The sequence below is a fragment of the Pelophylax lessonae genome (assembly GCF_965119305.1).
Source record: "Pelophylax lessonae genome assembly, chromosome: 4".
Taxonomy (NCBI): domain Eukaryota; kingdom Metazoa; phylum Chordata; class Amphibia; order Anura; family Ranidae; genus Pelophylax; species Pelophylax lessonae.
The window spans coordinates 594431589-594455262 of NC_138771.1; the positions used below are offsets into that span (position 1 = coordinate 594431589).

The 23674-nt window shown below is 44.8% G+C and overlaps 1 protein-coding gene across 1 annotated transcript in view; it reads right to left on the reverse strand.

Annotated features, from left to right (window-relative positions):
• RAVER1 (ribonucleoprotein, PTB binding 1) overlaps positions 1 to 23674 on the reverse strand; it is a 63193-nt gene that overhangs the window by 6601 nt on the left and 32918 nt on the right. The window contains exons 6-11 of the mRNA XM_082254140.1: positions 23356 to 23453; positions 21607 to 21715; positions 15564 to 15718; positions 11331 to 11412; positions 11133 to 11251; positions 2446 to 2523 (exon numbers count right to left, since the gene is read on the reverse strand). Of these exons, the coding sequence (XP_082110266.1) occupies positions 2446 to 2523; positions 11133 to 11251; positions 11331 to 11412; positions 15564 to 15718; positions 21607 to 21715; positions 23356 to 23453 (641 nt within the window). The remainder of the gene's footprint in view (positions 1 to 2445; positions 2524 to 11132; positions 11252 to 11330; positions 11413 to 15563; positions 15719 to 21606; positions 21716 to 23355; positions 23454 to 23674) is intronic.

A 23674-nucleotide genomic window follows, 5' to 3' on the forward strand; every position in this document is an offset into this window, starting at 1 on the left:
CCAAAATGAGAATCACGATTTTTTAGCTTGGAATAAAGATCACGATTCTCTCACGATTCTCTGTGTAACAAAAAAAAAAAAAATTGGGATAACTTTACTGTTACGTTTTTTTTTTTTTTTTTATTCATTAAAGTCTAATCATTGCGTTTGAAAGACTGCTGCGCAAATACAGTGTGACATAAAATATTACAACAATCGCCATTTTATTCTGTAGGGTCTCTGCTAAAAAAATATATAAAATGTTTGGGGGTTCTAAGTACTTTTCTAGCAAAAAAAAAACTGATTTTAACTTGCAAGCTGCAAGTGTCAGAAAAAGATCCAGTCTTTAAGAGGTTAAACTTCCTTTCTCCCTGGCAGAGGGAAGGAAAAGATACAAATGTAATCATTTTTGTTTATAGTTAGGAGACTTAATGCTGAAAGGTGTTAGCTGAGTGAGTGAATGAGTCATCCAGCTCACTGAAATGTATCAATTCACAAGTCAGGCAGACTTGACAGAGAAACTCGGTATTTTAAAAATGCCACTATAACAATACCGTGGCTATGCAATACCGCGATATATCGAATTACCGAAAACCGGCATATGTCTAAATGCGGGTTTACATGTTCAGCATGCACTCCCTCTCCCTGCAGCCGAGCATTGTAGTTCCAATGAACTGCGAGGGCGCTGGTGACTGCACTTTTAGTACACTGATCTTCCTGGTCTCAAGTAACAACCAGACTCAATCAGCAGTATGGGCAAACCGCTAACCTGAGAGTCTGCAGGAGCCTGGCACTGCACCCACAATCGGCTGAACTTGGGTATAATGCTCTGCAAGCTCCTTAAATAAAAAAAATTTGTTTTTTTTCCCCAAAAGGTGAACCTATCCTTTAAGTCTGCTGCTTCCTTAGCACGACATGTCTCTGATGGCTGATGTAAAGTAAACAAAAAACACACCATTTTCTGGGTGAGCCTAACCTGCAAACCTCACATCCTGCAAGGGTGTTCTGGAAAGGACTGCAAAGAAAGTTTTTGGATTTGGGTCCTAGCAGCCACCAAAAAAATTGAAGGAAGAAGATTCAGGTAATGGCAACCTAAAGTGGAACTTTAGTCAGAAAATGAAGTCCTGCTAGATCAGGCTGCCCCTTTTTTCAGTTATAGCCATGTAAAATATTAAAAAAAAAAAAAAAAGGGTCTATACTGTTTAAAATACAGCATTACACAGTCTCACCCTGCTCTGCACATGCTCCATTCCTCATTATAGGGAACTGCTAAATTTATAGAGCCTGACCTACTGAAATCAATGGGTTTAGTTCCGCTTTATGATTTACTGCTGTTCAGGGGCTTTGGGCTGCAACAAAATGGTAGCCTCCAGCAAGAAGTAACCGGAGCAACGAGGGAGGCAATTTACAGCATACACTAACTATAATTTAATTGGAATGTATGTTCCTTGAAAAGAACATTAATTTATTAAGTTATGGGTAAAGTTCCGCTTTAAGGCTAGTGCGATGCATCCGCCAGGAAGCCTACTGTAGCTTTGTCTGAGACCCCAAGATTCCTCCAAAGAACTGATCAACAGTCTCCACTCCTTCCTTCTCTAGAAAAACTTCCTCCAACACCCTCTTCTTCAGCAAAAAGGTGAGGGGGAAAGGGATTATCGACATTTGGATCCCAAACCAGAGAACTGATCCTCACATTACTGTTAGAGCTACAAGATTGTGGAATTCTCTACCAAAAGAGGTGGTTTCTGCAGGAAGTATGGTGGCTTTCAAAAGACTTAGACGTACATCTCAAGGATCAGAACATTCAGGGGTATGCGAGATGATTACAGCCACACATACCTACACAGGTTGAACTGGATGGACTATGGTCTCTATTCAACCTCACCTACTATGTAACTATGTAACATTGTAGAAATGGTTGCAGAGAATTCCTCCCTTGACACAGAAAGGGGGCTGCCACATCTCCACAAAACAGGGCACTTACCAGCCCAAGCTGCAGGGCCTGGTAGGCCAAAACCTCACGCTCACGGAGGGCATGCCCCAGGACCCTCAGGAACTCTACAGGTCCTGGCCTGAAATCCTTGAATAAAGCACCTTGACAACCAGCAAGATCACCAGGTATGTCAGATTGCCCACATTACAGGCCAACCCCGCTCTTGTATGCTGGGACTGGGTACAGGTTCTCTCAGCATGCTGGCTGTAGTCACTGATCCAGATTGGGCCCGTTACTAAAATTCCTTCCCAACACCCGAGATAACTGGAACAAAAGGCTCCAAAAATAAAGGCCTTCAGAGGTTCAGAAAACATCCAATAGACACTAGCACAAAACTGAGACTTGGCTGATCTGGAAAGGGTTACACCTGGCAGAGATTTCCTGGCCAGTGTCCATTCACCTTAAGGTGGCAACATAACCCATGCAGTAAGAAATTAACTCCTGTGAAGCTTGGCATCCACAATAATGCTTACCTTATTCCTGGGCTCTAATGCACTCAGATTTGGCACAGTACGGTCTCGATTTCGGGAAAATGTTTGTGGCAGTAGCTCCTGACAGGAAAGAGGAAAAAGCACCCACACATCACAGCCAGAATGAAACGTGTATACACATAGAATCATCATATCAAAGTGCACCTGCCATTTACCAGGGGACCATATACAGTTAAAGTGATTGTAAAGCCTTTAAAACATTTATACTTTCCTCCTCTTCCCGGGTCCCTCCTCTGTGCTCCTGGCCCCTCCCTCCTGTTGAGTGCCCCCACAGCAAGAAGCTTGCAATGGGGCACCCGAGCCAAGCTGCAGCTCTGTGCGTCCATTCAGACATGCAGCTACCGTTCGGCCCCGCCCTCTCTCCTGATTGACAGCCGCGGGAGCCAATGGCACCATGGTTGTGTCTCAGCCAAGATAGTCCCAGACAGCCTAGGGCAGTTATGGCGAACCTAGTACATTTCCCATGTTGCTCAACTAAACTGTAGCATGCATGAGCATCATTGGAAATGTAGTTCCAAAACATCTGGGGTGCCAAGGTTTGCCATCACTTGCCTAGGGACTCGGGTAAGTATTAGGGGGTGCTGGGACTGCTACACCAAAGGTGTTTTTTTTTTTTTTTATATTAATGCATCAAGAAAAAAAAAAAAAAACCTGAATTTAAAATGCCTTTAATAGGGCAGCCACAAAGCACACTGCTTAGTTAAAAATGATACCAGTGCAGAATATTTTGTAAAATTTGTCATATTTCAGGTCTGCCTATGTAGTGCTTATGCTCTGCCAGGGCTTCATTTACTCATGGCAGCACATGGCTTGATTAGTTACACTACAAGTTTAGCTACATCTTACTCTTCTGAAGTCTTTACACAAGACTTGAAGAAATTTTTAGAATTTGTACCCATTCAGCTAAAAGTGCATTTGTAAGTTAGTTACTCCTGTTATCGAGAAGGCATGTCCTGAAATCCATTCAGTTTTAGCCTAGAGATGTGACCAGTTAAAAAAGGACGAGTTCACCTTTTGTAACATGTTACACTCATACCCACCGGCCCCTAAACTTCCCAGTTTGACAGGCGACAAGTGATCTTCCCTGCTCTTTCATTCTCTGCAAAGAACATGGCCATGCAGGGCTCCCAGTTCTGTGAATAGAAAACTACAAGGTCCAGGAGCCTTTTGTGGCAGACGTTCATTGATGCTTCCTGTTCATGGGTAACTGCTTGGCCATACAATGTACCGCTGTGACGAACGCCCATTTGCTGGAATGTTTGCCATGAGCTACTGGAGGAGTGTGGAGGCCAGTCTCCTGCTCACAGACTATGGGCCCTGGCTTGTAGGGGAGTGCACCTCTGTGTGGGGGTATATGCTGGGGGACAATGGGAGTAGTGTTGCTTTGGACTCAAATCCATGTCACCCCAAGATACGGACTCAGACTGGGATCAATTTTACAGGCCTAAAGCTGCCGGTTACAAGAGAGACTAAACAGATGCTAATGACATAAGACTCAGCTTCGGTATACTGGGGATGTGTATTGACAGTTCTACTAAGGTGTGTTGTATATGTAGACGGGCTGCCTGAGAGCCTAGGTCTCCTGCTTTCATCTGTTTAGAGGTTAAGTGTGCTCACACTTCTAGAAATGTGTATTCGGCTAGGTTTGGGGGGGGAATTGAGGGGCCAGGACAGCATCACTTGAAATTCTGGGGATCCAAGACAGAAATACTTGGTCCAAGTATTGGGGATCTGTTACAACCGCCAAACATCTTACAGTCTACAAGAGCCCTGCATTGCACCCATGATCTGATGATCGTGGGTGCAATTCTTTCCAAGCTCCCAAAAAAAAAAAAAAAAAAAAGAAGAATTGACTTATTGTACAATCCATTTCTGATGTTCGACGGACACCGCTCTTGATCTTAACCATTGGGTTATACTGCCCACTACAGGAGTAGGACACCAAGCAGAAAAAAAAAAGTCTGGCTGGGCCTATGGGCAGTCCCAGGGGGTATACTCCCTCTCTCTGCTATAGGTACTCCATTTTGTTACAAGCAGTGTCCTAAGAATTACAATTCCATAGAGGGGTGGGTGCTGTGGCCGTCAATGAACATCAGAGAAATGGATTTTACAGTAAGTCAAAAATCCCATTTTCTTTCGTTCATTGACTGACAGCTCCTGATCTTCTTAACCATTGGGACATCCCAAAGCAGTGTTAAACACGGGTGTGAACAGCGAAAAAAATTCCCAAGGCTAACTACAGCCAACCAGGTAAACCGGAGCTCAAACAAAACTGGAGCTCACCTGAAAAAACAACAATATACCCTCAAAGAGGACCAGGTCCTCTAAGCAGCAGCCTGCTAAAGGAAGCATCCGCAGATGCCAACACATCCACTTTATAGAACTTTGTGAAAGGCTAAGGTGGCCACCTAGCAAACCTGTCTCGATGACGCCTGACAGAAGGCCCAGGAGGCACTGAGAGCTTGAGTAGAGTGCGCCTTGACAGGGAAAAGGAGGAGCCTGACACTTGATGAAATAGGTCCGAGTCACTATCTGTCCAATCCATCTGGAAATGTATGCAGAGGACCATCCGTAAGCACAAATAGTGAGTCAGATTTCCTTAAAAGATTCCATAGCTGCCAGGTATACCCTAATAACCCAGACCACATCCTTTGGATGTTTTGGCCCAGGGCACAGGGAAGGCAACACAATGTCTTCATTCAAATGAAAATCAGACAACCTGAGGAAGGAACGACAAACCGGGGCGAAGAACCACCTGTAAGGTGGAGGACAGGGTAACACTCCCAATTCAAACACCCTGCACGCAGGGGTGAAAGCCCCCAAAAAGGCCACCTTCTGGGACAGCGGAATCTCTTGAAGATTCTCAAAAAGGCTTCTGGCGGACTGAGCACCAAATTGAGGTCCCAAGGTGGCAATAGAGCCTGCCATGGAGGGGTCAAGTGCCTAACTCCCTGAAGAAAAAGTACACACTACACACCAAGGAGTATGTAGCCAAGGGGCCGTTGAAAGACTGCTAAGGCTGACATCTGACCCCTTGATAGTACTCCACGCCAGTTTCTGCTCAGCCCCCCTGTTGAAGGAAGGTCAAGATCTGAGCCACCGAAAAAGAGCAAGGATGAACCCCAAGAGACTACTCACGCAATGAAAGTCTTCCAGGTACGATGCTAGATCTTAGAAGTTGCCTAGCTTTTAACAGCGCTGGAATCACCGACTCAAACCTTTATCTATCAGCACCTGGCGTTCCAACAGCCAAGCCATCAAAGCCAGCGACTAAAGCAGGATGGAAGATTGGTCACCGGCGTTGTTTGGAAGCTCTCTAAGGGAGGATCTGCTGTCCCAAGGACCAGATCGAAGTACCAAGCCTGGCGAGGCCACTAAGATGACCGGAATCCCTTCTGCCTTGATCCTGCGTAGAAGTCTTGGCAGAAGTCGTATAAAGCAGATACTGACCCCACAGGGCCACCAGCACATCCGTGGCATCCGCCAGAGGATCCCGTGACTGAGCCACAAACCTCTGCACCTTTCTGTTCAGCCAGGATGCCAACAGATCCACCTCGGGGATGCCCCACCGGAGACAGAACTGATGAAACCCCTCCAGATGAAGTGACCACTCCCCTTGATCCAACGCCTGCTAATGCACCCGTTTTCCAGCCCGGGAATGTGTACAGTGGAGAGGGCTGGAACAAACAGTTCTGGCCATCTTAGAATGCTGGCTACCTCCAGAGCCACCAGGACACTTTGTGCCCCCCCTGGTGATTGACAAGTCATGGCCGTGGCATCTGATTGAATGCGCACTGGACTCCCCTGAAGATGATCCATCCAATGTTCCAGGCACAATCTAAATGCTTGGAGTACCAAGACATTAATCGGTAGTTTGGACTCTTCCACTGTCCAGACCCCCTGAGCAGAAACTTGGAGGACGCCTCCCCAGCCAGATAGACTGGCATCCGTGGTGACCATTGTCCAATACAAGGGGAGGAAGGATTTGCCCAGCCAAAGCCACCATATCAGGGACTTCCCTGGCCCAGCTGCATCGGATTGTCCAGAGACTGCAGATTCTTGTCCCATTTGGCCAGACTCTCCCTTGCAGGGACCTCGCATGGAGCCGCGTCGAAGGCAGACACCATCAGGCCCTGCACTCACATGCAAGTCCGGAAGAATTACCATCTGCTGGACAGCAGGAGACGAATTACAGCCTGCAGTTTCTGGAGTTTGTCCAGAGGAAAGAGCACTCTGGCTAAGGCAGAGTCAGACCCAGATAGTCCAGCTTTGTGGACTGAACCAGAGCAGACTTCTGAAAAATCAGAATCCAGCCAAGCTCGCTCGTATGGTGATTTGGTCTTCCACCAGAGCAGTAGGAGACTGCGCTCGCAGAAGGAGGTCATTCAAGTAGCCCAGTACAGAGACCCCCCATTGGTGTAACAACGCTAGCACCAGCGTCACTTTGAGACCAAAGAAGCAGAAGCGAGACCAAAGGGCAATGCCACAAAATGAATAATGCTCCTCTCCCACAGCAAAGTGGAGGAAGTGCTGGAGACAGACATACTGGAATGTGAAGTTAGGCGTCCTTGATGTCGATGGGGCAAGAAAAATCCCCCCCAATGTGAGAACGGACTCCATTCTAAACTAGCATCAGCTTTCCTTCCTTCCTTGGGACGGTAAACAGGTTTGAGTAAAAGCCCTGAAAACGTTCCAAAGTCGAAACTGGGACCATCACCTTTTAAAGTAAAAGGCCTTGTACCGCCCCCAAAAGAGCCTGTAAGCGGATCGGGGACAGTCGCACGTTGGAAGGAAGAACCTTACCGGAGGGTAAAGCTGGATACACACTATCCAACTTTTGTGGTTAGATTTCCTTCAGATTTACCTTTTCTATGTAGTGCAAGGGCCTGCCAGATTGCATACAAATTTAAAGTTTAGGTTTGACCTCATATTATATGGTTTTGGTAAGTCTAAAGGAAAAAGTCTTCAGAAAATCTTATAGTGTGTATAGCCCATTAGAATGAAACTCGATCTTGTAGCCGGACCAAACTACCTCATGGACCCACTTGTCTTGAAAGGGAAGATCAGTCAAGGCCTTTTTAGAAGTCTGGTCCGCAGACAAGCATGTGAGCTTAAAAAAAAAAAAAAAAAGACACCGAAGGACCACTGCCAAAACAGAGCCGAAGACCCCTGGAGCAGCTGGTCCACCAGCTCAGCAAAGGCAGGGGGGGGAGCTACTCCCCTCCAGGTCATGGCGCAAAAGCCTAGCTCATTCGGTCAGAGTCTGACACCAAGGTAATGGTGAATATCAGCCTCAGTGTCGAACAAGCCAGGGTGTACATATTGTGAGCCACAGCCTCTGCCTTCCTGTCAGCCGGCCCCTTAAAGGCTGGGAACTCTTCAACCAGAATCATGGTTGCCTTGTTTAATCTGGAAACCGGAGGGTCCACCTCTGGTGGAACAGTCCACTTCTGGAGGGAATCCTCATAGGGTATCACGTAGCAAAAATTGCTGGGGATGCTTTGGTCGTCCCAACTATTTAGTGACAAATCTGTCAAAATAGGAGGGGGGGAAGGGAACACCTTTTTTACTCTGGATGGCTTGTGAATGCCAAAAAGAACCTGTGCCTCTGCCGCAGCTTCATCCTCCATCTTTAAGGTCTCATGCACAGCTACAATAAGTGCGTCCACCAGGGCCTTTTTGTATGCGGTTGCAGAAGTGGGAGGAATCCTCACTGAGGATTCAGGGCGCGTGGTCGCGGCCCCAGCAGGGCGACACGTCCACGGCAGCCAAGTCAGATTCAGAATCTGATGAGGCAGGGGAAGCTTGCCAGCACGTCAACCAAAAGCCACCTCCATCCGGGACACCAAGGACTCCAGGACCGCATTGATTGATTGATGGGACCCAGAGGGCCCCGCAGCCTCAGAGAGGGGATCAGGTGGGGAGATGTGCTTCAAAGACTCCATGAGTCAACAAGGAAACCACACAAAAAAAAAAAGTGTAAAAAACACTGCTAAGTGACAACTCCCACGGCTCTGGCAGCCCACCCGCTTGCCAGTCACAGAGCACCAATCGATTCGCAGTGGAAAGGGAGAAGACACCAGGAGACCCCCCAACCTGCAGAAACCAGGCACCGCAGCTACAGCTACCAGGAGAAACTACACTGCACAAACGGCGATTAGGCAATTATCCAGGAGTCAGCACCAGGAGATGAGGGGCTCCATCTGCCGAAACCGCTGCCCAGAGGGCTCCTCTGTTATGTGTGTTGCCATTTTCAAAAGCAAACCATTGAAAAATTCCCGCCGGACTTAACATGGCCGCACACAGGCTACAAGAAAATGGCGGCCCCACGAGGGATCCCTAGGCTTTAGAAACCACACAGGCAGAAGGAGGGAGCCCTTGCAGGTGCCCCAACAAGGTACACCCCCCCCCCCTCAGCTGATCATAAGCAGCGCACCCCCCTTCCAGCACAGCACCCTGCCCCCCATCCTAGGCTAGGCAGTAGACCAGGCCCCCCCAGCGTCAGTGGAGAGGGGGGCCCACATCCACCCTAAAAACCCTCCAGGGGGAGAGTTACTTACCATACCAGGTGGGCACCACTCCAGATAGAACCTCCTCTACATCGAAATTGGGGGGGAGCTGTCGGCCAGGAGGAACGCTGTGACTTGGGCCGAGACCCAGTTGTATGCAACCTAGCAAGGCGTTTAACTCACAGGCCAGCCCCCATATATGGTGGGGAATGTTGACACTGGCCATAGGGTGACCACTGGATCTAGATTATCCAGCCCATCGCCCAGACTGGCAGTTGATTGTAGAGTTCACAAGAAAAAAAAAAAAAAAAATTGCCAGGACCAGAGCTCCGAGCAAGGAACTAGGTCCTTACTCCTGACTAGGCAGAAAAAAAACCCCAATACCTATAGCAGAGGGTGTATACCGCCCCCCCCCCCCCCCCCCCAGGACTGCCCATAGGCGTAGCCAAACTTTTTCTGCCTAGTTTCCTTCTGTAGGGGGCAGTATAACCCAATGGTTAAGATCATGAGCTGTGTGTCAATGAATGAAAGAAATGCATGTGTCAAATACAAGGCCTGTGGGCTGAATGGCCACCCAGGTCATTTCATATGGGCCTTAAACCTGTTCTGCAGCTGTGGCAATCCTCTAGTTTGCCCCCACCTTGTCTCAGCAGTTGACAACAGGGAAGATGGCAGAACTCAGTCGAATGCGTTGAATGCGCATTCAACAAGGCTCTTGTTGAATGCGCATTGACAAATGGATGAGAAACATTTAGAACTATAGGCTTCAACAATTGTCTGCTTTATTCACCTGGCTATGGTGGCCTTAGGAGGCTCCATTACCCTTGTGTGTCCCTGAAAAAAGTACAAATAAGGCATCAGATTGCCTAAAGGTTTTGGCAAGCTCTAAGTAGGCGAGAAAAACCCCGACAAAACTAAAATCTCTCCCTTTCACATTTTTTAGGAAAATTACAAAATGGTTGGTAGCCTGGGATCTATGAAAGGAAGTGGCTACCTTTGGCAAAAACCCTGGGTCAGTTTAAAACAGAGCCTGCAATTCACTGACCCTGTGAGCCAACGTAACTGCAACCAGGACTGTCGTTTTTATTGTGAGCAATTTCACTGACATCCCTCAGGGGCTCGAAAGGAACAATCTCTAAAGCTTGAACTACAGACAGGTCCCAAGTAGGGCATGCTCTGGAACCAGCATCTCCGGTGGCCGCTGATGAAGTAATCACGACCGGAAATTACGCAATGCCACTTCCTCTGGGTCAGCATAGAAAGCAGGAGCTCCTTCTGCCTAGAGGCCCAGGAATCAGCAAATGCTGCCCTCTCCGACTCCCTGCTCGGCCAGCCACGCTGCCAGCAGGGATGCTGCCATCCCGGAATGCCAACCATCCAGCACAGCCAGATAGAGGCTCTCTCCTGCCCATCCTGACACCACCAGCGGTCTTGGCCTTCCCCAGGCACTGAGAACAGGAGATAAGCAGCCACTACCAACTGTAGGTATGAGGTATCGCACTGGGCAGGAGAAGGCTGTATAGGATGCTCTACCAAATCTCCATAGGACAGACCAGAAAACCCAAAGAACCAGGTTCCAGGAACATGTTATCCACCTGTCAGGAGGAAACCCCAATAATGAATGGGAGGACTAGAAGACTGTCTCTTATCTGGTGGGGTTTACGTGTTTCCTGTCCTGGTAGGAGGAGTCCTAGGTCTCATGGGCTGTCCTGGAAGACAACTTGAGAAAACTCCATCCCCAAATTTTTACCACAAGATTGGACGTGCACAATTAGAAAAGGTCTTTGCAGCTTTTAGCATTACCAGTACCCATCACTGGAACCACATGAACTCAGCTTGGGGGGTGGGGGTGGGGGGGGGGGGGACCACAAACCTTTGGGCATATAGTGTTGGTGTAATCTAAACTGTTAAGATAAACATGTTGCCACAAAGTCAACTACGAATGCAAAGCAACACAAGCCTTTCCACTTGATTTAGTGCGGTTTCCTCTCATTTGGCATGCACCATGTTCCTCGCCTTCAGCTGTCACAGTTACCTGAACAGGAGCTTTGAATGATCATGGTGAAATGTTACAAGGGTCCAACAGTTATACCCTACAAGAGATTATTAATCACGAAGCAGACTGATTCACTGAGGACACAAAGTACAACATGGTCTTACCGCCTGAAAGTCAAAAGGATAGCCCTCTGTAGGAGTAAGCATGGACTCCTGCAAGGAGGCAAGAGGAACCCTAGGCACTGCAGCTTTTTGCTTGTAGGTTGCCGGTTTACTTGCTTGACCTAGAAGAGGCAGAACACAATTTTAATACATACAAAGTTCGTTAGTAGCACACTTTTCTTCCAGTCACCTGCTGCTTACCCAGTGAGCTGGTGCTTGGAATCCGCCCAAGGAAATTCATAAACTGCCCAGAATGAACAGGTGGTTCTCCAAGGAGCGACATCTGCAAGTTTTATGAAAAAGTACATTGTAAAATCATGTCCAACTGTTCGTTTTCAGGTGAGGAAAAAAAATTAGTTACAGTTGAAACATTTGACACTAGTGGGTCCTGGACAATTTAGTTGTCACACCAGGTCTAATGGTGTATATCCTAATACTGGCAGGCAGTGGCTTCCAAAAATCATCCCTACAGTGCCTCCTTCAGTGGTCGAATAAGGTTAACAGGGGCAGAGGGAAATTAAAAATAAAAAAAAAAAAAAAAAAAAAAGGACATCCACACAAATGTACTGCACAATTAGTTGTAAAAAAAAAAAAAAAAAAAAAAAATTTTGTTTATAGTTCTCCTGCAGCATTAAATGTCGATAACACAATGCTTTACAAAGTAGAATTTTTAGACCAAAAGGAATAAACTTATGTCTACAAGTCCCAGTTCACATATGAGATGAAGGAACCCTGCGAATCCACTGCAGGTTCCCGCATCACATTCAACTTGCAGGCAGTTCACACTGATGTTTGTGAATCACTGGGGGTGTCAATACAAAGTTAACGACACCCCCAGATCAGTGCGCATATCGCAGTGGGAAACTGTCAGCTCGGACTTAAAATTGGATAGCATAGGTGTGAACACCCATGCAATCAGATTCTTGTGCAGACCCAAAAAGGTGTTCTGTGCGAGTTGTGCCTGAATCCAATGAAAAATTCAGCCATACAATCTGTATGGTTGAATTTGCATTGCACAGACCTCACATGCGATTTGCAGAGTAGTGCGCTCCGAATCACATGCGAGGTCCATCATTGCACATATGTGAACCAAGACCCTAGAGCAGTGATGGCAAACCTTGGCATCCCAGATGTTTTGGAACTACATTTCCCATGATGCTTATGCACTCTGCAGAGTGCATAAGCATCATGGGAAATGTAGTTCCAACACATCTGGGGTGTCGAGGTTCGCCATCATTGTCCTAGAGAATAAAAATGGCAATCGTTGCAATCTTAAGTCACACTGTATTTGTAAGGAAGTCTTTTTTGTGGGGAAAAAAACACTTTATATGAAAACAGTGGCAGCCTCCCCAGCACTCCCTAATACTCAACTAAACCCAATCACTGTCCACGAGTCGCTCAGCCACCCAGGGACTCTCCCTCCTAATTGGCTGAGACCGCAGCAGCGCCATTGGCTCCCGTGGCTGTCAAAGTCAGTCATCCAATGGGGAGAGAGGGAACACGGGGGGGGGGGTTACAGCAGCTCTGCGTCTGAATGGACAGACAGAGCTGCAGCTTGGCTGCCCTCATAGCAAGCCACTTGCTGAGGGGACACTCAATAGAGGGGCCAGGAGCTGGAAAGAAGGACCTGAGAAGAGGATCTGGGCTGCTCTGTGCAAATCCACTGCAACAGAGCAGGTAAGTATAACTTTAAGGATGACTCTGGTCTAAGCGGTCAATGGTTTGTAATCTCAGCATGGATTAGAGGTATAAAACACTTACATTAGGTTACCCCTTCAGATTTTTGGGAGGCAGCACATTTCCACGAAGACCAGGTGAAGATTGAATCCCAGTTAGCGGTGACAACATGGCGCTGGAGGATCAGTTTAGGCAAATGTCATAATGTGCAAGTATGTGGTGTATACTAGCACAACATGAGCCTGCAGGGGGACCAGTTTTATTTCTTTAAAATTACAGTTTACTACCATTTTAAAGCATCTGAGTTCAATAAAGAAGTTTTTTTTTTTTTTATTCAGTAGGAATTGTATTTGACTTTTCTCTTGAGCATACCATGGTGCAGCAACGCTTGGGCTGGGAGAGGAAGACACAGCACAAGGAGCCAATCAGATGTGCTGTAGTGCCCATGTGCCAACAAGGGACATAGCAATAGGAGAAGACAGCAGTGCCAGATAAGCTAATCAGTCTGACTCACTGTCCAGTCAAGGCTGGGAGAGGGACAAAAAAAACTTGTAACTGAACTGTGGAAGCTCTGTAGTGAACAGTTGTACAAATCTTAGGCCTGTATGGACAAGAATACAAATCCTTTAGGATCCATTCACACCTCAGCGTTTTGAATCATGGGCAGAAACCGTGCAATTCTGCCTGTAATTTTAAAACCCCAAGAAGCTCCTGCTCCTTTTTGGGAGGCAAGCTTCGCACGCTGCTGACTGCTGTGCCACTGAAATGAAAACCCATCTGAAATCTGCGTTGATCTTTGACAGGGTTTTAAAATTGTGGGCAGAATCATGCCGATTTCGCCCACAATTCAAAACGTCCCATGTGAGCAGAGCCTGTAGCAGGTAAACTTGCTACCGTATTTGCATTTGGTGTGTGTATTTTGCTGTCTGCATGGAGTTAAACTGTTAATTCCGGCTTTAGCCAACACCTGTCTCTGAAGGGGGGGGGGGGGGGGGGGGGATCTCCCCAAAGGGGACAGCCAGAAAATCCACATAAGGTTTTAACTGTTCCCTACTCTGCTATTAGAGAAGCTGAACACAGCTTTGGTCTAGTCTGTGAAGGTTCTCAATAATCCAGGCCATAGCATAGCCATTAGGAGTCAGTCACATTCACCTGGACTTCGAATATTGACGTGGTGTCCATGCTTATTCAGTATATAACCCAGCACTTGTATCAACACGATTAAGGGTCACATTCATCCATCAAAAAAAAAAAAAAAAAAAATGTAGCCTGCAGATGGGCCAATATGCCCAGTTTGTACTTCATTACCAGGGTTATGGCTGCAGCTAGATGCCATAACCCTGGTATTTTTCCCTCAAGCGCCGATATCTTATAGGTGGTCTGAGCAGCGGACTGGTCGCTGGGTCACTTTTAGAAGCTGCGGCTGGAGGGCCACCGCTTTCCGGTAGTTTTTGGACTTGCCTGGCAAGTCAGGAAGCCCAAAAACCAATCCGGTGCTGGCGGTAGGTAGGCATTGAGATTAGCCAAGGAAATGTAGCCCCTCAGCTCTATGCCCTAGGAAAACTAGAAAAATGTCCTCTCGTCACCTCCAGTTCAGGCCAATGTAAACAAGGGGCAAAAAAAAAAAAAAAAAATTGATCTTTGGCTTTCAAGGGTAGAAGAGATTTCCATAAAGAGGACCTGTCATGAGGTTTTATCACAAGAGATTTTAACATTTGAGATGGCAAAACATAAAAATATATAAAAAAAAAAAAAAGTGTTAAAGCCCCCCTGTGTGCTCACACACTGTAGTGAACGCATACCTAGGTCACGGCCACATATTGATATTGAGGCATTGCTGGGAACGTCAGAGAGCAACAACTAGACTATATCTAAACAGTAACTTATAGAAATGATAAAGCGTCACTTAGACTTTCAAGTACTGTAGTTGAACGCTATTCCACGAGCGTGCAATTTTAAAGCATGACAGGTTAGGTATCCATTTACTTGGCGCAACACCATCTTTCATATACAAAAAAAAAAATTGGGGTGTAGGTTACATTTTTTTCTCATTCCATTCGTGTATAAAAAAAAATAGTTTGTTGAAAAACCGCTGCGCGATAACAGTGACAAAATATTGTAACGAATGCCATTTTATTCTCTAGGGCCTGTAAACAACTGTCAGGAAAAAAAGGTCTGGTCCTTAAGCGGTTAAAGAAAAAATAAATGACACCACACAAATGTTTAGCTTTTTTTTTTACCAACTGTCATAACCAACCCTAAATTGGTAGGGCCTTTGTCACACACAAACTTACATCTCTACCTCAGCCATTCTGATTACAATTGAAACCTTGAACCATGCAACTCGGGTGAATAACCTCTGCTCCAGACTCCAGGGCACCATAGGGATTGATTTCATTGTTCTAACAGGCTGCTTCCACAAACTTCACACCTCCCAACATGCTCTTGGGCAAACGTCAGCTTCCACACATCCCAAGGGTGCAGATTTACTAGTAATACTTTAAATGTTGGGTTAGGCTCCCGACACCCATTAGAACCAGAGAAGCTGCTTGGACGAGCCATGAAAAGTCTATTACCGAACAAGCCCACTAGAAATTTTAGTACAGGTAATAAGAGCTCTTGTGACAGCATTTCTTCATTATGGGAACAGAAAGCAATAAACAATCTCAGGCAGATCTAACATTAACACTTTGTTAGGAATGGAGTTTCTTTAAAACCAGCCCTGCAGTACCTTACCACTGGAAGCTATGTACATACCACTGGCTCTGTGGTCTTTGGCAGCCCACCAAGAATGGAGCTTAGAACAGGGGTAGGTGGGGGGCTATCCCAGTCTGGTGGCTGAGGTCCTAAAAACTGCTGTAGCTGGGGGGTACCCAAATCAGATGAAACACCCACAGCTGGAAGGGAGCCTCCTAGAATGTAAGGAAACAGAAAAAACAAGTCAGCTGTTACTAAGGTTCATCTCCACCACATGTAACATAGGCCACAATGAGATCACACGAGAGACCCATACAAGTCTTTCTTTGCTATGAACTAGACATACTCCAGTATTTTTAGCACGCAGTCTAGGCAGCTACCAGTGTCAGATTTTATGAGGTTTTTTATATAGCAAGTGAGAAGAGTAAAAGGGACAAACCAAAGTAATTACCATGTGTCTTATGTAGCGGAAAGAAAAGCAGGGACTTTACCCCATGAGGTGTTTGGCTTCATGTTCTAATCCATGCCATAAAAGATAGCAAACGTCTCCATTCCTTTGGCTTTATACACAGAGGGGTTGTTTTACTAAAAAACTGGAGAGCACAAAATCTTGTGCAGCTCTGCAAAGAAACCAATCAGCTTCCAGATTTTTTTTTTTTTGTCAAAGCTTAAAATGAACAAAAAACTGAAGTTAGAAGCCGATTGGCTACAATGCACAGCTGCACCAGGTTTTGCACTATAGTTTTAGTAAATCCACTACATTGTTTTCTATAAAATCAATTTGGCACCAACATTCTTCTTTCAAAAAAAAATACCCAAGCTATATTTATTATGGAACCCAGATTGCTTGAGAGGTCAGGAAACTCATTGTCCAGCTTCCCCAGCCCCTCTTATGTGCAAGTCACGCTGTGTCTATTAGGGACACAGGGTAACCAAGAATCCCAGTTGGGTCTGCACTAATCAAAATTGTGGTAAAAAATACTGCGCTAACAAAAATAGTGAACAAATAGCTGCTGACACTCCAACAGACTGTGATGGCAACCAAGTATAAACCTAAATTGTGCAGCGCTCAAATGTTAGAGTACAGTGGGATACACACTAAAATGCAAAAATAAAGTCCAATATTCAAAGTTAACCAAAAAAAGGGAAGGTGACCAGTCCCACATAGAAGAGTGAATACTTGTGATAAATCCCACACCAAAAAGAATATAATTCGCTCACCAAATGGCATGGACTCAAAGTACCTTACAGCAATTGGGTCATGCAGGCTGAAAGTGATGATCTCCTTGGAACAGATGGCAGAGGCTTCCACAAATTCTCCTCCAAATGGTGGATATAGGAAGGTCCCTCAAGGATGGTACACGTATGGATATCTGGAAATCCCCACTCAGAAAGGTGTATGTGGGATAAATCGAAAAGACACCATAGCGCGATACCGTTTAAATGGTTTATTAAAGCAAAGAAAGCAATGCACTTACTTTATCCCACATACACCTTTCTGAGTGGGGATTTCCAGATATCCATACGTGTACCATCCTTGAGTGACCTTCCTATATCCACCATTTGGAGGAGAATTTGTGGAAGCCTCTGCCATCTGTTCCAAGGAGATCATCACTTTCAGCCTGCATGACCCAATTGCTGTAAGGTACCTTGGGTCCATGCCATCTGGTGAGCGAATTAGATTCTTTTTGGTGTGGGATTTATCACAAGTATTCACTATGTGGGACTGGTCACCTGCACTAATCAGACTCGCTGTACAACCACACCGGACTCAGCATTTAGTTATACCCCTGTTATCTTGGTTTCTATGTGTGGTTTGTGTTGAAAGAATATTGTAGAAGCATCTCAGACCATAGCTAGATAGTTTGAGGTGGGATTTGTTATTGTCAAGTGCCTGTACCCCATTGTTCTATTGTTTGTCTGCCTTGGGATAAACCTATTCTGTATGTGGATTAGCTGGGGGAGGGGGGGGGGGAATTGTCCCAGAGTGTATATCTCTTTGTGCCTGCAAAAACAGTCTTCTGCTTCTTACCACTCTACACAGATGTCTCGACAAGTGACTGGGTGGGCTAAGGGATCTTGGATCTTGCTGGTACCAGGCAAGGGAAGCTTATACGGCGGACACAATTACTGGTTCCATTACAATACTCAATTTGCTCTGTGCAATTGTTTTGAACACCGCAGCTACGACCCTCTTCTAGGATCCCCCGCCAGCAATCCTGACTCCTCTTTGTATTTGCTCATAGCGAGCGGCGTGCTCCCAAACTGTGCGTCTATGGAGCCATGCTCCATAGACACAGTGAAGCCAAGACACCCCCTCGCCCCTTCCTCCTCACATTTGATTGACAGCAGCAGAAGCCAATGCTGCGGCGTAGAGAGTCACCATGTCATTTTCGCTTTGATTGTAACACACATCCGGCGGCTGGCATCGCCTTCCGGAAGTCTAACGCGAACTAGGAAGTTGTGGTCTTGTACTCGCATATGAGAAGTGAAAATAGTGTCTATTACCTTAATAAAAGTATTAGTTTGAAGCAATACTTCACCATGAGCCCTTTTTCCTCTCTACAGTCTGGATCTTCCAACACTTATAATACTCGATGATCGTATTTATTACAGTTGCCGCACAACTCACCTTAGCACCTATTGCACCTTGGCACTCTATATTTATATGTTTGCATTGACCATTGTTATTTATTGCACTGTAGCATCTTTGTACATCTGACATTTAAATATCTCATTTATTGTTTACACATTGTGGACATACTTACGCAGCGCCAATTCCCTCCCTACTAATGCTACTATAGTCATCTACCATGATCATGATCAGAATAGAACAAAGGAGGTAGTGCATCAACTGGCAAATGAAGCTAAAGGGTATTGGTGGGAGGAAATATTTGGACATTCCAGTAAGGCCAACAGTATTTAGAATTATTTGATACATCCTGTTGTAGTATTGCTAATTTTTTTTTCGTCACTGGTTCAAGTTGGTATGTGTTGGACCCAACATTTATATAGGAAGGTCACACAATTTGTGAAAGTTGAGGGACAAATTGATGGCAAGGTCTCTTCGTACAAGTTAGAAGCTTTGCTGCCAATTAGAAGTCTTGAAGAACCTCTGACATGCCAAAATTGCAGTACAAAGGGCTATACTGAGCAAACCTGCCTAATCGCAACCCTGTATACACAATGAGGGGTTAAAGGAGGTTGGGAGTATGATACTTAGTTTGGTGGGTCACATATATGTATATATTATGGCAATATTGCCTTTTGTTTCACTTGATTCCCCCCTTCTAGATTGTAAGCTCTAACGAGCAGGGCCCTCTATTACCTCCTGTATTGAATTGTATTGTAACTGTAGTGTCTTCCCTCAAATTGTAAAGCGCTGCGCAAACTGTTGGCGCTATATAAATCATGTATAATGTGATTTGTGTGCTATTATAAATGGACGTACGTGTAAAGTTAGGGATATGGATGAGTAAGGCCCTCCACAAGGTTCTGTATCTGAAAGCTGGTTGATATGTGGCTCTGAGTGCATGGAGAGTGAATAGACACCCCTTGCCTGTAGTGCACCCCATCCTGAAGATACCAAAAGGAGAACACCCGAAATGGTGCCATGGAAGCGGATGCGCAAAAATGGTGGTGACAAAGTGCCACATGTTGGAAAGCACAACACATCTAAGGTCAGAAATGTATGGACTGTTCAATAGAGGCTGTCAAAACAAAAAAAAAAAAAAAAAACTTTTATGTTTTAATATTAGATGTTTCTGGAAGGTTGAAACAGATTACACCTGGGCTGGAATTCCAGCAGAGCAAGTTTTCCCCGGCAGGTTATTTGGGACAAGGAGTCATAAGAGTCATAAATGGGAATTCAAATCCAAACAGGATGTTAATGCATAGGCCTCTGTTTGTGAGGTATGGGGGTAGAGGAGCGTCAGATAAGACCTCCCGGGGAGGTTACACCAACATCAAAATCCAGCGGTTACTGAGATGACCCAGGTCAAAAACTGGATTCATGGACGACTGGTGCACCTATTGGAGACTAGAACGCGCTTCCTGGAAGGATACGAGATTTCCTGTTAAGGACGGCCTCCTTAGGATTTTTATTCGACAAGCGGGCAGTGGGTGTGAGGTTGGTGTCTGAGTGAGCCCTAAAAGTAGTGGGCAGCTGGTGATTTCCCTTTGCCCTCTTCCTTCCCATTGAGTCCAGGAGAGATACAGAATACGGAGGACGACCATATGTAAAGTATCATCTGTTCTTGTTTTGTTCTATATGCGCTGTAATATTCTTTTAGAGTTATGTAGCATTTCGACTTTCATAATAAACTAGATCCTTGCTTAATTTAAGCAGTGTGTATTTTTATAGCTAGCATTGTTATTATATCCTTACAATAAACCTCAGAGCTTTGACTATTATAGGAATAGACAAGAGAATACATGACTAGGGGAGATCCAAAACCACCCCAGATTTCAGTTCCACTTTAAGTTCAACCATATTTAGGGTAGAACATGTTTCAGCATCCGCCTGCTGTGACAATGTCAGGGGATCTTCTCCCCAAACAAAAAACACACGGAAGAGCGGAGCTCCAAACACATTCATTCAGTTCTGTGAATCAACAAACTACAAGTCCAGTCCTCCTTTGCAGCCGACATCTTGTAGCTTGCAATGACCTACCAGGGCACTGATGAGTGCTCCAGGTAGTAGACTGATCATGCCGTCATTCAGTAACTGCCTGCTGGTGCCCAACATTACACCCGCAATATGCTTTATAGGCTCAAAAAATTCACACATTTTAAAAATTGAGAAGGTACATCGTCAAAAGGCCCATTTGTTTAAAGCATACTTATACTCAACCACAAGTTTAGACAAAGTCAAGGGTTTTTTGTAGTCTTCACTAAAATACAGTGATCCTACAATAAAAAAAGATCACTGTTAGGCAGTGACAACAGTGGTGCTTCCGTATGGTCTGTAACATGCACCCCTGATAGAGGCTAAGATGACAAAACTGTGAATCATGCGCATGCATGGCTGACCAAAGGTCACATTTAGAGCCTGGAATGACTAACAGGCAGTTGATGCTCTTTGTAATATGCATACAAAATAAAAAAAGCGATCGAAAACCTCATGAACAAAAAGACACGTGAGCTCAGCACGCTGCTGCTCTTCACCATCCAATCACTGGCTGGATCATGATCAAGACCAGGGTTAACAAGTGAACTACAACATTGTGTGGAAAAGTCTGAGTACCTGGCAGGTATGCCTAGGTCATAGGAGTAGTTTAACAGAATGGACACCAGGCTTACATGCATGCATTTCAGATATCTGAGAGGACAGTCTCTTTAAAAGTGGAACTCCCGGATAAGCAAAAATTGTCAAAAGACAAGAGGCATGCGCATTCCTCCCTGAATCTTTGTGTGCTTTTCGTATCCCTTCCAGATCTGTGCAGTAATCCAGTGTAAAAGTTTCTGTGCAAAATCTTCCTGTAATAAAGACCAGTCACTGCTGCTCTGCCCCTTTGTGCAAGGTGACTGGTCTTGTCTCCACCCCCTCCTGTAATTTTCCTGCAGTCAGCTTGTAGTAGGTGGAGCCTTCTGGACCCCTCCCACAGCTCTGCTCAGGATATGTACAGTATAGTGATGTCACCATTGTAAAATCAGCAGCGTTTGCAAAGGCATTTGGGGCATACGTGGATTTATATCCTTAGTATAAATTAAGTGAAAATGTTTGTGCCTTTAGTTTAGCACCAACAGGATTTCACTTTATAGGTGATGCATGCTGGGACATTTGAGTAGTCCTGCAGCAAAGTCCCTTCTACAGTTTTCAAACATCTCCTAGCCTCAGGTCTCCTGAGGGCTGTGGGGTGTTACCCACTGCTCCTTTTGAGGGTGCCCATATATCTATTCCAGGAAGTAAAAAGAGGAATTCAACTGCAGTGGAAAGTGCTGTGACTTTAGAAGTCTAAAGATCTCTTGGCAGGCACACATAGCTGCCTGCTGGCTTAAAATTCGCATCTACTAAATATTACTGAGACCTTAAATTGCATTTCTTACTACTTGTAACCAAATCACTTCCATCACCAGAAACACATTTATAGCAAAAACTTACCAATTCCTAGATCTGGTATAAGAGGTTTTCCTGGAGGAGTGAGCTGGGATGATAGGCCCAGAGCTCCATATAATGTGGCAAGGGGGGTATCACCCAGAATTCCAGGCTTCTGCGAGAAAGTCAAATACATATTATAAAATAGAAACAAGACTTGAGGCAAACCCATGTCAGGTTGTGACACCTATAAAAGAGTAACAAAACCATTACCAAGAAAAGAATGGAGCCAGAAAAAAAAAAAAAAAAAAAAAAAAAAAAACACACACCCCACACACTTTATGCATATAAACTTATGATAGACAATGGATTACAAGAACATAGAGCCATGGCAAACTTGCAAACATGAAAATAACCATCCTGAACTTTAAGTGGTTAAAACAAATTCATGTCTGCAGCCATGAACTTGGTATCTTTTTTAGCCGGTGATTGGCCCCTCAGCTAAATAGATCTGAGCATTCCTTTGGAGAGTCAGACAATAATAAAACTCCTTAATAGTTGGTTCTCTCATCTCTATGACTAAGCCCAAAAGAAAGGAGGATAAGATCCAGGTTTCAGAGCCATCATTCCCCCAATATTGTAGGTGGGGAAGCCGCTAATCAAGCATGATATGTGCTTGGATTTGTTGCAGTGGAGGGCAAGGAGGTATCCATTAGATCTCCGATATCTCCATAAAGATCACCCATCACCTGACAATGTAATCCCATAGGGGGCTAAAAAAAAAAAAAAAAAAAAAAAAAAGAAAAAAGGCCTATTTATCGTGTGCATAAAATTGTTAACCTGCAAAGACTTTTAAAAGCACCACCTATGAAAAATATATATACTGTATTTTTTCTTTACCATTTCAATGGTGCATATGGTTTTTGGTCTTGGCATATTTGTCATCTTTAAATCTAAAAAACTCTTGCGCTCAAGTGGTGTGTGCTGAAGGAAAAAAAAATAATGTTCAATGGTCTTTGTTGGCATCAGTTGTGGTCTTGCTGTCCCCTCAGAACCAAGAGTATCCAAAAACAAAAAAAAAAAAACCCAAGAGATGGGCGAACCAACCTTGTGCATTATCACTAAAAGGTTTGTTAAAATACAAATACTGTAGCACTGTTTGGCTCTGAGGAAGAGGGTTCGCCCGCGAAACGAGTCAGCCATAGCAGATTCCTGCTGACACCAGCACCGTGGAGATCTTTTGTCCGATCATGTGTGCCATCTACAAATGTTTGGGAGTATGTATTATTTTGGAATTTAACAAACCTTTTTAGTGGTAATGCACACGTTGGCATCTTTACCAGACACAGCCCATTTTAGGTTTACCAAAAAATTATATGGAGTTTGAGCACTAAAAAAAATGGTTTGAGTTTCCTTAAAATATGCATTTGAGAAATAGCTGTGCAAATACTGTGCAGGAAACTGCAAAGGCCACAATTTTATTCAGGATCCCTGCATTCAGAAATTTATGTTTGAGGGTTCCAAGTAATTTACTTGTAATAAGATAGATTTTAAAAAATACATGTGAAAAGAAAAATATATAAATTATTGAACTGATGCCAAGTGGGTAAAACACTATACAGTTACACTCTTAAAATAGCTGTTCTGGTTCGATTTTCACTATGAAGTACAAAGTTATAGGTCTACTTTTGATACTTCAAAATTTCTTCTATTCCATACCAGGTAGAACCAAAATGATTCCTACCTTTTTAACAGAAGGCAACATACTGATTAAGTCAATATTGATACATTTTTTTTAAAGTTATAGGACTATACCTGTGTTGGGCTTTGTGCCTGCAGTACCAGCTGCAGGAGAGCGGTAGAAAGAGCAGGATTGGCCAGAAGAGACATCACAGGAGCTGCACCTAGAAGTCCTGGAAAAGGGTACAAAAAGGAGGAGATCAATTTAAAACCGTGGGAAGGCAGAAACTAAAATAAAAACATGTCAAGGAAAAAAAAAAAAAAAAGATTACATTTCTTAAATCCTACATCACAGGACAGTGTCTTCATATTAGGACTACTAGGGAGGTGCCAAAAGCACTGAACATGAAGGATAGGCAGCAATAAGGGGGGGAACAAGGTCCACCTTCTTGTG